At 44.9% G+C, this 16929-nt stretch overlaps 1 protein-coding gene across 1 annotated transcript in view; it reads left to right on the top strand.

Moving 5' to 3' along the window:
- The window catches only part of pkp4 (plakophilin 4), a 328075-nt gene that overhangs the window by 154365 nt on the left and 156781 nt on the right, over nucleotides 1–16929 (top strand). The window contains 3 exon segments of the mRNA XM_072474888.1: nucleotides 977–1102; nucleotides 1265–1461; nucleotides 4713–5283. Coding sequence (XP_072330989.1) covers nucleotides 977–1102; nucleotides 1265–1461; nucleotides 4713–5283 — 894 coding nt within the window.

Raw genomic sequence — 16929 nt, 5'->3', positions numbered from 1 at the left:
TAGCTGCTGTTGTTTACCACCAGTGACCAAACATAATTGTCTGTGAAGCACTTTAGAACATGAATAAGTTACTATTTATATGGTGATAGGTAACATGTGTGGAGTGATTTTCATCCACTGCTGGGGAGTTTTCAGTGTGAATGAGGTGATTGACAGATTTTCAAATTATTATTCTATTATTCATGAGACCTATCCAGATTTTTCAGTTGGCCATTTTTTATTCTTTGAAGGGATATAAGCATCATTTGCAATGCCAACATCTGTTGCACATCGCAGCACGGTAGCATTGTGGATAGCACAATTGCTTCACAGCTCCAGGGTCCCAGGTTCGATTCCGGCTTGGGTCACTGTCTGTGCGGAGTCTGCACATCCTCCTTGTGTGTGCGTGGGTTTTCTCCAGGTGCTCTGGTTTCCTCCCACAGTCCAAAGATGTGCAGGTTAGGTGGATTGGCCATGATAAATTGCCCTTAGTGTCCAAAATTGGCCTTCGTGTTGGGTGGGGTTATGGGGATATGGTGGAGGTGTTGACCTTGGGTAGGGTGCTCTTTCCAAGAGCCGGTGCAGACTCGATGGGGCGAATGGCCTCCTTCTGCACTGTAAATTCTATGATCTAAACGCCCTTGAAAAAGCCCTTGAATTGATGAACAGCATTCCTACCTGAACCTAAAATCATTAAACTGAGGTCCTATGTCATGTGTAGTGATTTGTTTTAATTTCTGTCTGCCACTGGGTGAAGCATACGCTCCAATTGTTGGCAGTGTGCTTTAAATAGCCATTCAGTGGTCCTCAAAGGAACTCCCATGAGGCAATTCAGAAAAATCACATGGATCACATAGTCTGAATCGTAGTTAACAAATTGCAAACTAATGTTGGATCAGCATAAATAATGCAATTGAATGAACTTTTTATAGAAAAGTACTAATCTTTAAAGTTTTTGGCTTAAAATGAGTTCTAAAGCATGTAACTCTTCTTACAGATGAACCAATAGGAGGAAGTAATAGACGCAGAGTTTCTGAAAACTCACATCCCCAGTCTTTTAATATCGAAGCAGGTCGTGAACAGTTGCCAACTCACACATCCGAACAAACTTCTCTTCATGAAAGTGAGGGTCTGTTGTATATGTGAATTTTTAAGTAGTACAAATACCAGCCTTTTCAGATCCTGTGTTTTGAAAGATCTTTATTATGAAAAAAAACGTACTTTGACTTATCCTCAGTTCATTAGTATTGTAACCAGCTATAATTTTTCTGCTTCAACTGTGCAGGATCTATTGGAAACTCACGAAGCTCAACACAAATGATCTCCTATTCTGATAGTGGTTACCAGGAGGCAGGCAGTTATTACAACAACCAGAACTTGATCAAGACCAACCCAAGAAACCTACAGGAATCTGTTCAGAGCAGCATCAACAGTAATCATCTAGTGCGAAATTCTAGGCCAGAAGGACAGACTGTTGGCCAGGTACTATGTTTCTTAATAAATATTTTTATTAAAGTTTGCATTTTTACACTACAAGAAATGGATGAAACGGTTATAATTTACATGTTCCTTTTCGGCACCCCCCCACCCCTGCCTCGCCCCTTTTCTGCTGTCTCCAGGTCCTATCCTAGGTCCTCCCATCACCGTAGATGTTTGTTTTGGCATTTGTTTTACTCATAGCTTTGTGCTGGGCCCTCTGGTCCCCTTGTCTGTCTCTCCCTGGGTTCTCCTTTAGGGTTTTCTCTGGTCTTTTCCCCCCTGTTGCCCCCCCCCCCCTTAATTCCTGTCTGTGTTCTGTGGCTCCGATGGTTCCCGTGCACCATTCCCCCGTTCTATCCATTGTTGGCTTTAATCGGGTCTTGGAACATGCTGATGAATGGCCCCAAGCTTTGTGGAAGCCAACGTCCGACCAGCGGATGGGGCATTTGATCTTCTCCAGATGGAGAAATTACAATATATCTGCAACTGTGGGTGGTGCTGCTGGTCGCCTGTCAAGCAGAATTCATCAGTGGATGATTAGGAAAGCAATTGCAAGGACGTTGACTTCTTCCCCATATGAAGTTCTGGCTGGTAAGATACCCCGAAGACTGCTACTCTCGGGCACGGCTCCACCCTCACCCCACAACCTTGGTCTTTGCCTTGAAAAAGGCTGTCCAAAACAAGTCCAGTCTGGGGCAAGCCCTGAACATGTAGGCATGGTTGGCCAGGCCTCCCTGGCACCAGTCACATTTGTCCTGCACCTCCAGGGAGACCCTGCTCATTCGGGTTCTCGTCAGGTGTGCTCTGTGCACCACTTTAAAGTTGCATGAGATTTTGCCTTGCGCGGGAGGAGGTGGACTTGGCCGTATTCAGCGCTTCGCTCCAAAGTCACCCGCCCCTGCCTCCTACGTCAATCCCTAATTCTTCTTCCTATTTCTCTCTTATTCCAGTGGGAAACGTGTTATTTTTAAAAGTCGTCTGTATATGTCCCCGTAGTTCCCTTTTTCCTCTGCGAACACCTCTGGTACGCAGTTCTCCAGGCTCTTGGCCAGGACTTTTGTGAGTATTTTTGCATCCACAATGAGCAGTGAAATGGGTCTGTATGATCCACATTCTGTTGGGTCTTTGTCTTTTTTTAGTATCAACAATATGGTGGCCTGTGTTAGCCTTGGTGACGGGGTACCTCTTGCTAGCTAGTCTACGAACATCTCCCGCAGGTGCGGGGCGAGAGCCAGTGCGGATTTTTTGTAGAGGTCCGCCGGGAACCCATCGGGCTCTGACGCCTTCCCCGCCTGCACGGAGTTAATGCTCTCCATGACCTCTCCCAATTCTATTGGTGCTTTCAGGTCATGATGCCAGTCATGGGAGACACCCCTGTCTGGTGTCTCCCATGACCGGCATGTCCAGTCCATCGAGGAACCGCTTCATCCCAGAGGGCTTCAGCCCGTCAGGGGGTTCAGAGGTGTACCGGTCCCTGTAGAAGGTCTCAAGTGCTTTGTTGACCTTTTTTGGTTCAGCTACCAGTCCACCTCTGCTGTCCATTACCTGGGCTATTTCCCACGTGGCTGCCTGCTTTTTCAGCTGGTGAGCCAGCAGGCGACTAGCCTTCTCATAAACGGTCTCACATGCCTGGCGGAGTTGGTGCACAGCCTTCCTGATGGACAGCAGATTAAAGTCCATTTGTAGCTTTTTCCTCTTCGCTCTACGGTCGGGGCCTTGGAATACCGTCTATTGACCTCCAGGATGGGAGTCGATCAGTTGCTACCTAGTCGCCCTATAATTGTAGGCTATAATGCCTCCCCTAATCACTGCCTTCAGTGCCTCCCAGAACGTGGAAGGTCGGACTTCCCCGTTCCAGTTGTTTGTAACATAGTCGCCTATGGCCTATGATGTTTTCTGGCAGAAGACCTTGTCTGTCAAGAGGGCCGTGTCCAACCTCCATCGGGAGGCATAATGCGGAGCGTATACCAAACAACAAAAACTTCCTAACCTCCACAGCTCATTTCCATGCCTATGTTAGCCTGTTCACAGTTGAAAATGTAAATAAATGATCTTAAACTTTAAACCTATCCTTGGATCTTTGATCTGAAAAGTAAATGGATACTTTAAAACTGCTCTTATTTATCAATAGCCTTCAACCTTCTCTGTTCTGGGGAAATTACATGAATAATGTAACCCCTCAGACAAACCTTTCGATAGTTAATGATTCCATTGATTAACTTCTAGTAACTCATCATGGCTCCACAAACATAACACAAATTTGATCTGTAATTACCAAAGGCCCGTCTCCTATCCCTCAAGCCAGATAGATGCTCTTTACCCTACATTTAAAAATTGCAATTTTGAAATCTAAAATTATACGCATTTGTAACAGTACACTAGATACACTAGTTTTGAAGAGTTACTAAAGCATTGCACAAACCTCCTGAAGTGAAATTGAGAATTTCTAAAATCACTATGCGTATGTGTATTTGGATATTTAATCCTTAGCTTTCAGTCTCTGTTCATCTGAGCGAGGGCAGACCTGCATCTAGGCGGCACACCATTGTTGCTTTAAACCTGTTGTTAGGAAGACCAACCCTGGTCATTTCTGGTCTTTCCCATCCTATCATGAGGTACTTCATCTCCAGTAGGTGTCTCCCTACAGCAATGCAAATGAGATTAGGAATTTAGTGGATTTGGGAGTTGGCCTTACTGTCACTCCATGGCACAGCTTCCTCATGCATTGTTTTCTTTAAATTCATATATCTTTTTTGGCAGCAGCTGACCATATGATTTGCTCTGTGTTTGTGTTTCTGCTGATGTTTTGAGAAGCAGACTTTCATGGTAATCTACAAGTCCAACATAGTTCATGAAGATATGTGTAATAATTCTGTGTATCTAATGCCAACTTCAAGTTTATTAATTGAATATAGAAAAATCCAAAACTTTTCCCACCTCCAAGAAGATGAATTACTAATCTTGACTAGATGTCTTGGATATAATACAGGAAACTGATGACAAAGGGGCACATTCCTACATTGCTCAGCTTGATTGGAGGTTGCACAGTGTGGGTTTGATAACATCTACATATTTGTCCACAGATGGCATTCCACCTTGTTAAGGGAAACCATGCGGATAGGAAGGATGAGGATTATATTAAAGGAGTAAAGCTTTTTTGGAAAACAGAAATGCCTTATTAACCAGGTGTCATGTGTATACACACCTTTATCTTTTTGAAACATTGATAATTCATTTGTCTTTTTTTTAAACAGGGTCCTATGAATGTTGCGGTTACAACCAATAGGGCAATGAGAAGAGTTAGTTCAGTTCCATCCAGAACACAGTCGCCAGCTTATGGTACTGGAATGTCGCCATCGAGGGGATCACTGAGAACATCTCTAGGAAGTGCTTACGGATCACCAGCGTTAACTGAACCTCGGTCCAGTAACTCCACAGTGTATTTGTCTTCAACATTGCCAGCCCAGCGAGCAGGCTCTCCACATACTGCACAGAGATCGACATCACCAGCTACAATTAGACGAATGGGTTCAGTTACAAGACAACCCACTAATTCCAGCAGAGCCACCTCTCCATACCAGACTTTGGGTTCTTCATTGAGACTGGGCTCGCCCCTCACTTTAGCAACCGCGCAAACAAGAGTAAACTCTCCACCTCAAGTTCAAACCGGATCATCATCTCCTGCACGGTCCACTATGACTGCTGTCCCTCAACGCATGACGGCACCACTACAAAGATCCCATGCCATTGATGCTGATTTTTATTGTCTCCAGTCACCAGAAATCTATGAGAGGATGGTTCCACCACGACCAGACAGCCTTGCAGGTCTGTTTTGTGATAACAAAATGTTCAACACTTTTCAGGCAAAAGTTTATTTTGGTGGGTAAATGGTATGTAATCTAAACTGCTTCTGCTGGCATTTAATTTGCCACGCATGTCCGGTGTTTAAAATCCTGGTCTTTAGCCTTACCTCATAAATGCCCTGAAAACTTTATTTTCTCCACTCCTCATTCCCAACCATTTCCATGCTCCTCATCCCTGTGATTGACTCTTCTATACCCTTTGTTCCACGTTGCTAATCCCACTAATCCAAACTTGTATTCCGTGTTTTTTTTAAAAAATGAATTCCAGAGTAATTGAAATATTGCAATGCATAAGCAGTAGTGTATATAAATAACATGGGAGTCTTATTTATTTCATGGATGTTGTATTCGAAAGTTATTGACTGAATAATATTATCTGAATACTTGTTATTTTCTGCCTTTAAAATAAATTGAACATTGAAGGAAACAACACTATTCCTTCCTCAAGGGGGAAAATAAATAATCAAATGATGACTTACTAAACCCCATATGGTGCAGTTCCGTCACGTGTATAGAAGAATAAGGTAACCTGCCATCCCCAGGGGAGTGTTTTTCAGTCAGTCTGAGTTGTAAATTACTTCTTGTTAAATTTCACATCTGCTACCTACTCAAAATCCATCATTGTTTTACTTGTTTATTTTTGCAAATATCAAAAACCACGAAAATGGTCACATTGAGGTCAAACTGAAGTCTGATTTCCAGCTATGACTTTGCAGTAGATTTGATATTCCTTTCACTTCGAAGTTGAATTAATTTAAAGTTTTTTTAAAAAATTGTTAATAGAATGGTTTTGATTGTGCTAAAGAAACACTGCGCTACGAGACCGTACAATATTATGCTCCTGCACAGAACTGAAAAGACATCTCACCTTCTTTAAAATTCAGCTTTTTAACCTCAGGATAAAATGCTGTCGTCACCAAGACTCTGCCATCTGCTGGGCTCAAAGAACAGCAGATTGTGGTAGGACCAAGGTTCGATCAAGACCCTGCCTAAATTCAATTTCATTCATGGAAAGTGCAGCTACGGTGGAATCCCAATGTGGACACTACCCATGATGACTATTGAAAGGTGTGGGACAGGTTCATAATTGAACTTTTTTTTTGTAAAATGATTATATCCAGTGAGTAACTGAGCAGTGCAGATCAGAACTAATCCTGATTCCTTGGATGATGGGGTTGTATTATGAGGAAAGATTGAGCATATACACATTGGAGTTTAGAAGAATGAGAGTTGATATTATTGAAGTACTGATTCTGAACAGGCTAAACAGGATAGAAACTAAGGATGATCCCCCTCACGGGGGTGGGGGGAGGTGGAATCTGGAGCTCGGGGTTCTTGTTTCAAAATAAAGGAGTCTCCTATTTAAGATCGAGAAAAGAACAAACTTCTTTTGGGGTTATTAGCTTTTGGAATTCTCTACCACAGTGAGCAATGGAGGCTCGGGTCACTGAATATATTCAAGGCTAAGTTGTTTTGATCTATAAGGAAGTCAAAATTCAGGTACCCATTATCCTGCAGGGTAGCTTTGATGTGCCCTATTGTTACATCAAGCTTTACACAGTGAGCAAATGGCTCAGCTCCTATTCATGAGATTGCCAATAGAGGCCAATCTTCTAGGTTGTGGTGTTGTAGGAATCCTAACACATATATCGACAAGCGAAAGTAGGCTTGCGGTAGACAGTAGAGAGCCCATTGGCAGAATTCTGGAAATAAAGGCAAGCTGTCAAAGCTTTTCATCCAGCACTCATCAAGATAGATGCAAGGCGAGCTTTAATCGGGCCAAGGCGGTGCTTCATAAAAAGAAGATTAAATTAGGAATGCTGCAGCCGGCAAGACTGTAGGTCACATATCAAGGGAAGCACCACTACTTTGAAACGGCGGATGAGGCGTGGACATTTATTGTTGAAGAGAAATTGGAATAAGCGGGTTATTAAAAAAGAACGTTTGAGACACAGTGGTGGGGCGAAGAGTGGGGAAAAAGGGGGGAGAGATGATTTTTATGTTGTTAATCCTGCGACCCGGTAACTTTTCTCTCTTTCACAGGTTGTGGGGAAGGGAGGTGGAGGAGCTGGGGGCGTTGGCCATTGGGGGCGGGGCCAAAAGGGAAGCACGGGCTTTGTTCCCGCGCTATGATAATTATGGCGGGAATAGGGAAGCAGGAAGGAGGGGGCGTCGCACGGTGCGAGCCGAGGTCACGGGGGGAAGCCGAGGTCGGCCAGAGTTTGCTGACTTCTGGGAGCAACATGGGGGGTGTAATTACGCTAGTGGGGGATCTAGCGGGGGGGGGTGGGAGGGGGGATTTACTGGGTTGCTGCTGCTGGGGAGAAGGGGGAGCTGGGATGGGGTGGGCGGGGCGGGAGGGCACCGCCTGGGGGGGACACAGCTGCGTGGGAACCGGGTGAGGTGCTGGATAAAAGGGGATGGCTAATCAACAAGGGGGGGGGGTAAAGAGCCCCCCAACCCGGCTGATCACGTGGAATGTGAGAGGGCTGAACGGGCCGATAAAGAGGGCACGGGTACTCGCACACCTTAAGAAACTTAAGGCAGATGTGGTTATGTTACAGGAGACGCATTTGAAACTGATAGACCAGGTTAGACTACGCAAAGGATGGGTGGGGCAGGTGTTTCATTCGGGGCTAGATGCGAAAAACAGGGGGGTGGCTATACTAGTGGGGAAGCGGGTAATGTTTGAGGCAAAGACCATAGTGGGGGCAGATACGTGATGGTGAGTGGCAAATTACAGGGGGAGGCGGTGGTCTTAGTGAACGTATATGCCCCGAACTGGGATGATGCCAACTTTGAGGCGCATGTTAGGACGTATCCCGGACCTAGAGGTGGGGAAGTTGGTAATGGGTGGAGATTTTAACACGGTGCTGGAACCAGGGCTGGACAGATCGAGGTCCAGGACTGGAAGGAGGCCGGCAGCAGCCAAGGTGCTTAAAGACTTTATGGAGCAGATGGGAGGAGTAGACCCATGGAGATTTAGCAGACCTAGGAGTAAGGAGTTTTTGTTCTTCTCCTATGTCCACAAAGTTTATTCGCGAATAGACTTTTTTGTTTTGGGAAGGGCGTTGATCCCGAAGGTGAGGGGGACGGAGTATACGGCTATAGCTATTTCGGATCACGCTCCACACTGGGTGGACTTGGAGATAGGGGAGGAAAAAGAACGGCGTCCACCCTGGAGAATGGACATGGGACTAATGGCGGATGAGGGTGTGTGTCTAAGGGTGAGGGGGTGTATTGAAAAGTACTTGGAACTCAATGATAATGGGGAGGTACAGGTGGGAGTGGTCTGGGAGGCGCTGAAGGCAGTGGTTAGAGGGGAGCTGATATCAATCAGGGCACATAAAGGAAAGCAGGAGGGTAGGGAACGGGAGCGGTTGCTGAAAGAACTTCTGAGGGTGGACAGGCAATATGCGGAGGCACCGGAGGAGGGACTGTACAGGGAAAGGCAAAGGCTACACGTAAAATTTGATTTGCTGACAACGGGTACTGCAGAGGCACAGTGGAGGAAGGCACAGGGTGTGCAGTACGAATATGGGGAGAAGGCGAGCAGGTTGCTGGCCCACCAATTGAGGAAAAGGGGAGCAGCGAGGGAAATAGGGGGAGTGAGGGATGAGGAGGGAGAGATGGAGCGGAGAGAGTGAATGGAGTGTTCAAGGCATCCTATGAAAGATTATATGAAGCTCAGCCCCCGGATGGGAAGGAGAGAATTATGTGTTTTCTGGACCAGCTGGAATTGCCTAAGGTGGAGGAGCAGGAGAGGGTGGGACTGGGATGAATAGGATGGGAATAGAAGGATACGGACCCAGGAAGTGTAGAAGATTGTAGTTTAGTCGGGCAGTATGGTCGGCACGGGCTTGGAGGGCCGAAGGGCCTGTTCCTGTGCTGTACATTTCTTTGTTCTTTGTTTTCTTTGTTCTTTGGGAGCACAGATCGAAATGGAGGAAGTAGTGAAAGGAATTAGGAGCATGCAGGTGGGGAAGGCCCCGGGACCGGATGGATTCCCAGTTGAATTTTACAGGAAATATGTGGACTTGCTCGCCCCGCTACTGATGAGAACCTTTAATGAGGCGAGGGAAGGGGACAGCTGCCCCCGACTATGTCAGAGGCAACGATATCGCTTCTCCTAAAGAAGGAAAAAGACCCGCTGCAATGCGGGTCCTATAGGCCTATTTCCCTCCTGAACGTAGACGCTAAGATTCTGGCCAAGGTAATGGCAATGAGGATAGAGGATTGTGTCCCGGGGGTGGTCCATGAGGACCAAACTGGGTTTGTGAAGGGGAGACCGCTGAATACGAATATACGGAGGCTGCTAGGGGTTCATTCCGGCGCCTAGCTCCACAGGGAGAATTCGGAATCTCCAATTCACCTAACAAACACATCTTTCGGGACATGTGGAAGGAAACCCACGCAGACAAAGGGAGAACATGCAGACTCCACACAGGCAGTGACCCAGCGGGACTCGAACCTGTGAAGCAACAGTGCAAACCACTGTGCTACCGTGCCACCCATATGAAGGACAGCATTCCATTAGCCTTTTTTGAATATTCTCTCTATCCGTTCATAATATTTTGATCCATGTACCGTGACCCCAACCTCTTAGGACTTCTAATATTTCAAGCTTTTAGTCATTTACAATGTAACCTGCTCTAACCTTCTTGGGTTAAAATGTGGATGCCGACATTGAAATCCATTGCTGCAGTTTTTCCCATTCACAAACATAAAGACCAAGATTGCTTTGCAATATTCTTTTGTCTCCATTGCATACAATGTCACCTCTCTTTGCCATAGCAAATTTGGACCTGTGACTTTCTATTCCATCATTTATCTCATTGATAAATAAGGTAAGATCATTTTTGGCAATACTCATCACATATTACCAATTAGAGTACTTGCTGATTATCTCCACAATGTCATTGACATGCAGCCAATTTCCTAACCGGGTCACTAAAATAACTGCTCTTGAGATCAAGGCAGCATTTGAGGCAAGTGTGTGTTCAAGAAGCCTGAGCAAAGTTGAATTGAAGGGGAATTAGAGGGAAACCTCCCCACTAGCTGGAGTCATAGTGGGCACAAAAGAAGATGATGTTGTCTTTTGGAGGTCAATCACCTCCATCCCAGAACATCGCTGCAGGTGTTCCTCAGGGCAGTGTCCTAGGCACAGCCATCTTTAGCTGCTTCACCTGACTCCACAAAACCTATCCACCATCTATAAAGCAAAAGTCAGGAGCATGATGGTATACTCTCCACTTACCTGGATGAGTGCAGCTTAAACAGTACTCTAGAAGCTTGACACCATCCAGACCAAAGTGCCCCATCATTCATTCCCGTAACCACTGGTGCACAGGGGTAGCAATGTGAATGATCTACAACATGAACTGCAGCCAAGGATCCTTCAACAGAAACTTCCAAACCCGAGACCGTTTCCACCAAGAAAGAAAAGGGCAGAGATGCATGGGAAAACCCCACCTGCAAGTTCTCTTCCAAGCCCCACACCATCCTGACTTGAAAAATATATTGCCACTCTTTCACTGTTTTTGGATCAGAATCCCCTTGAAATCCCTTCATAACAGCACTGTAGGTGTGCCAAATAGGTGGACCATAGTAGTTCAAGAAGGAAGCTCATCATCACCACCTCAAGAGTGGGCAATAAATGTCCTGGGTAGCAATGCCCACATTCTGTGAATTAATAAACATGTAAAAATAATTTCATGACCTCAACATTAGCTAATAGTGTCTTATGATTGACTTTATCACATGCCTTCTGGAAGTCTATATACAAAACATGCAGACATTCCCAGTCTACTACTTTAATCGCCTCCTTTAAAAAGAGTCAGTCAGATTTGACCAACCCTTTACAAATCCATGCTTTCTCTCTCTAACCAACAGAAAATGTTCAAGCTGTTCAGTTGCCCTATCCTCAGTAATAAGAAAGTACTTGCTTTGCTTACCTCCGTTATAGACTTTTGCATTATCCTTAACAACCAATGTTAGGCCAAATTTTCTATAACTCTGGTTTTCCACTCTCATCTTTCTCAGATAGAGGGGTGACATGCACAATTTTCCAATCTAAAGCAATGATCCCTACATCAAAAGCATTTTGGAAGATCATAGTTAGGTCACCTGCAATGTTCTCCTCTGGTTTTCAAAGCCTGGGATTGTCCTTGGGAGATTTGTCATTCTTTAGTGCCATTTTTCATCTTTATTTTGCTCTCAATTTAGGTGGGTCCTTATCCCTGATTCATTGTCGGCTTCCTTGAGATGTCTGGCATGCTAACCCCTTCCACTACTGTAAAACCTGATGCAAAGTTTAGCAAGTCTGCCGTTTGCTTATTTCATTGTCACTGTCATCATTATCTGTTTTTTACGGGGCCAAAGTGTGCCTGACCACTCTTTTCCTGATATTTTTGTTTAAACAAAGTTTTTGTTATCACCCTTTGATGTTCTTTGTATCTCCTCCAAACACCCGATTGATGTATTTCTGGGTGCTCTTTCTTTCAGTTCAATGTTATCTCTTGTTCTGTTCTACATTAATTATATTTTGGATACTAAATTTTTTGGGATACTGACCGCTAATCTTAGCTCATTTTACCCATTAATTGACTTGTGGTACGATCCCAGTTGATATAACTGGACAGGAAGATCCCAGAATGAAACCCTGGCTCGAAAGACTAACTTTTTACATTTTTAAAAATAAAATGTGGAGGAACAGAGTCACAAGACCGCTAATTAGTTTAAACAAAACGTTTATTAAACATAGAAAAATTGGATTATAATACATTGCTCCTTTAGTTTCCCCACCCTCTTAGCATAACGACTATACACAGATTTAAAGATTAACATGGACTACAAAGTACATTTTGAATTACAGTGGTCTCTTTAAGCACACAAGATGACTGTGGTCAAATACATGCACTCCATGCTGAACCCAAGTTAGTGTCAGTAGATTTATCTACAGAATTCCCCCAGATGATTGTCACATGAGAGTTTCCAAAATCCTCTCCCAAGAACACACTTTAAAATCTTCTCTCATAAGTATGCTTCCCTTCGTAGTTTGCATTCCCAAATCCAGACCAGGTTATCCAAAAGACACGTTTAAACAAAGCTTCCGCTCCAACAGCTCAAAAATGTTTCACACTGGTTCTCAGGCAGGCAAAATACCGATTCTCAGGCAGGCTAATAGATAATGGTATCCGCCTCCTAATTGTTGAAATCCTTGCAACTATTCAGTTAGGCCTGCTCCCTCACCACTACTTTGACAGCTTCCTGATCCAAGGTGTCATGGTCTATGTGCTGACTGATTTTCCAAAAGCCTTTTTCTTATCCTCCTCGGGGAACAAGTACATTTTACTTGTTGGGACGATTATTTTCAACAGATTCTTGTTCTTATCTCCTAAAAGCAAATTACTGCGGATGCTGGAATCTGAAACAAAAGAGAAAATGCTGGAAAATCTCAGCAGGTCTGGCAGTATCTGTAGGGAGAGAAAAGAGCTAACGTTTCGAGTCCGATGACTCTTTGTCAAAGCTAACAGACAGAGAAAGTGGAAAATATTTATACTGTGGAGTGAGAATGAAAGATGAGTCATAGCCACAGAAACCCAGGGAAACCGGGTGCTAATGGCCACAGAAACCAAGGGGAAAGAGTGCTCATGGCAGGCCCCAGAGAGAACAAAAGATGTGAAAGGCCAAGCAGCAGATAAACTAACATCAGAGGGTGAACTGTAGATGTGGGGGGAGGGGAAGGGAGAAGCAAAGAGGAGAAAGGGTAAGGAAAGGTGGATAAGATGGGGGGTGGGGTGGGGGGGGGGATTATTTTATATTAAGAAAGACAAAAAAGAAAGAAATGGTAAAAGACAGTTAAAATGAAATGGGATGAAAACAAATGGGTCGAGGTGGGGTAAAGCTAATCATCTGAAGTTGTTGAATTTGATGTTGAGACCGGAAGGCTGTAGCGTGCCTAACCGGAAGATGAGATGTTGTTCCTCAATGCAAACTGGCACCAACCCATATAAGGAAATATTAAGTCAGATATCCAAAAGCTTGGGAAAACAGGTAGATTTTCAGAAATGTCTTGAAGGAGGCAAGGCAGGTAGAGAGCAGAAAGGTATAGGGAGGGAATTATAGATCTTTTTTCCAGATCTTGCGGTCTTGGTGACTAAAGGCACAACCACCAGTGGTGGAGCAGTTGTGATTGGGAATGCACACAAGAGCCCAGAAATAAAGGAGCACAGGCATTTCTGAGGCTTGTGGAATTGGAGGAGATTATGGAGATGATGAGGGGCATGCATGTATGGATTTGAAAACCTGGATGAGAATTTTAAAATCAAAATATTTTTTGACCGGAAGCCAGTGTTGTTCAGCTCACACACACGGATGATAAGGGAACAGGACTACCGAGTTAAAATATGGCAGGAGAGTTTGGTATGACCTCAAGCTTATAACGGGTAGAATGTGGGAGAACAAAGAACAAGGAAAGGTACATCATAGGAACAGGCCCTTCGGCCGTCCAAGCCTGCGCCGACCATGCTGCCCGTCTAAACTAAAATCTTCTGCATTTCCGGGGTCCGTATCCCTCTATTCCCATCCTATTCATGTATTTGTCAAGACGCCCCCTTAAACGTCACTATCGTCCCTGCTTCCACCACCACCTCCGGCAGCGGGTTCCAGGCACCCACTACCCTCTTGTGTAAAAAAACTTGCCTCGTGGATCTAAAAATTCATTGCATCAGCCGGGAATCGAACATGGGCCTCGCCGCGGCAGGCGAGAATTCTACCACTCTACCACTGGGAGACTAGTCAGAAATGTGTTTGAATAGTCAAGTCTAGAATAAAGTCTTGAATGATTTTCAGCAGCAACAGGGGACAGTAATAACTATAATCCTGAGGAAAGATTGAATAAAATGCGTTTATGCGCCCTCTGGAGTTTAGAAGAACGAGATCCGTTCTTATTCTAACATTAGATTTTTGATAGACAAGGGAGTCGAAGGTCATTGGGGGCAGACAGTAAAGTGTAGTTGAGACCATGATTAGACCAGCCATGATCAAGGGCAGAGCAGAATTAAAGGGCCAAATGGCCTACTTCTGAAGTCCAATGTTCCTATGAGATCCTGAGATTGCCGAGGTAGATGCTAAGAGGATGTTTGCTGTGACTGGCGTATCTAGAAATAGGGAGCATAACCTCGCACTAAGGAGATAGAGCAAGAACTAGGAGCAGGAGTAGGCAATTCCGCTCCCTCAAGCCTGCTCTGCCATTCAATACGATCATGGCCGATCTCAACTCGGTCTGATCTCCACCTTCCTACCTGCTCCAGATAACCCTTCATCCCGCTACTAATTAAAAACCGATCTATTCCTCGCGTTTGTTTAGAGTTCCGATGTTCCAATAGGGAATTCCACAGATTCACGACCTTTGAGTGAAGTAATTCCTCTTCATTTCTGTTTTAAATCTGCCATCCCGTAACCTAAAACAATGGCCTCTCATTCTAGCATGTCCAAAATGACTCATTTCTATAGGTGTAGCATCGAAAGCATCCTATCTGGCTGCATCACAACTTGGTATGGTAACTGCTTGGCCCAAGACCGTAAGAAACTACAGAGTCATGAACACAGCCCAGTCCATCGTGTGTGCCCGTCTCCCAACATATTGACTCTGTCTACACCTCCTGCTGCCTTGGGAAAGTGGGCAGCATAATCAATGACCCCTCCCACCCAGGTTATTCTCTCTTCCACCCTCTTCCATCGGCAGAAGATATAAAAGTTTGAGAATACACACCAATAGTTTCAAAAACAGCTTCTTCCCTAATGTTACCAGACTCCCAAATGGCCCTCTTATGAACTGAACTGATCTTTCTACGCATCATTGCAGTTGTGACACTATATACTATTTACTACGCCCGCTGTCTATGTTGATGTACTTTCATTATGTATCTTTATGTATTTATCGTATGTTCTATGTTTTCATGTATGAAGCGATCGGCCTGAACTGTATGCAGAATAAAACATTTCACCTCGGTACACATGACTTTAAATCTAAATCTACTTCTACCCTGTTAATCCCCTTTAGCATCTTGTATACCTCAATTAGATCTCCTCTCATTCTTGTAAACTCCAGCGGGCATATGCCTAAACAGCTCGACCTCTTCAAAAACAAATCCTTCATCTCTGGAATCAATCTAGTTAACTTTCTCCGAACCATCAAATTTACATCCTTCCTCATGTAAGGAGACCAAAACTATGTACTCCAGATATGGTCTCACCGATGCCCTATACAGTTACAACAGCACTTTGCTACTTTTATACTCTATTCTATTAACAATAAATGCCAAAATTCCATTTGCCTTACTTATTACCTGCTGCACTTGCATATTAACTTTCTGCAATTCGTGCACGAGGGCATCCTTATTTCTCTGCACCAAAGCACTGTTTTGGTTTCCCTCCATTTAGATAATAGGTTGCCTCTTTATTCCTCTGGCCAAAATGGATAACCTCACACTTATGCACGTTAAATTCCATCTCTAAATTTTGGCCCAGTCAACTAACTTATCCATATCCATTTGTAAATTTCTTATTTTTTTTATTGCAACTTGCTTTCTCACCAGATGGTTATTTCTGACTCAGATGAGAAGGGTTGTGAACCTTCAAAGTTTTCTACCCCTAGTTAAGGTTTTCATTTGCGCTGTTGGGGGATGGAGGTGTACTTGTTTTGATCTTGTTGTTTTTCTGTTGGGCAATTGTGTGGGGATTGTTTAATGTTGGAGTCTGTTTATATGAGCGGGTGGGGAGGGAACAATAGGTGGGAGACTATCTGGCGCCGGGGGTGGGGGCCACCAAGCTAGCTGGGCGAGCTAGCTTTCAGAAGTGCAGTGGGGGGAGGTGCATATGTTTGGTTTAGTAAAGGGATTGGGTTACAGTGTATTGTTACTGGGAGGGGGAGGGGGGGAAGAATGTTCTGTTGACGAGGGAGGGACTTGGGCTGAGAGACACAGAGGAAGTTGGGGGCAGGGGCTGCCTGGGGATTGACCGGTGGAGGCACGGAGTACGGGTTGGAGGCGGGCCTTAAAAAGGGGATGGCTGATCGGCGGTGGGGGGTGGGGCGCAATGAGCCCCCCAACTAGGCTGATCACATGGAATGTTCGAGGGTTAAATGGGCCAGTCAAAAAGGCACGTTTGTTCGTGCGTCTTAGGGGATTGAAGGCGGAGGTGGTAATGTTGCAGGAGACGCACCTTAGAGTAACGGACCAGGTTAGACTGAGGAAAGGCTAGATTCAAAGACTAGAGGGGTCGCGATCCTGATCAATAAGCGGGTGGTGTTTGAGGCGGCTGAATAGTCTCGGACGTGGGAGGTCGGTACATTATGGTCAGTGGGAAGCTAGAGGGGGTGCAGGTGGTATTCGTAAATGTGTATGCGCCAAATTGGGATGATGTGGAGTTTATAAACAGGATGCTGGTCTCGCACAGGTTGGTCATGGGAGGGGACTTCAACACAGTTATGGACCCTGGCTTGGACCAGTTAAGCTCGAAAACGGGCAGGGTGCCAGCAATGGCAAAGGAACTAAGAGGGTTCATGGAGCTGATTGGGGGGGGGTGGATCCATGGAGATTTGGGC

Source organism: Scyliorhinus torazame, chromosome 2 (assembly GCF_047496885.1).
Source record: "Scyliorhinus torazame isolate Kashiwa2021f chromosome 2, sScyTor2.1, whole genome shotgun sequence".
Classification (NCBI taxonomy): Eukaryota; Metazoa; Chordata; class Chondrichthyes; order Carcharhiniformes; family Scyliorhinidae; genus Scyliorhinus; species Scyliorhinus torazame.
Note: the sequence above shows the minus strand (reverse complement) of the source record. Positions and strands in the feature narration are given on the sequence as shown.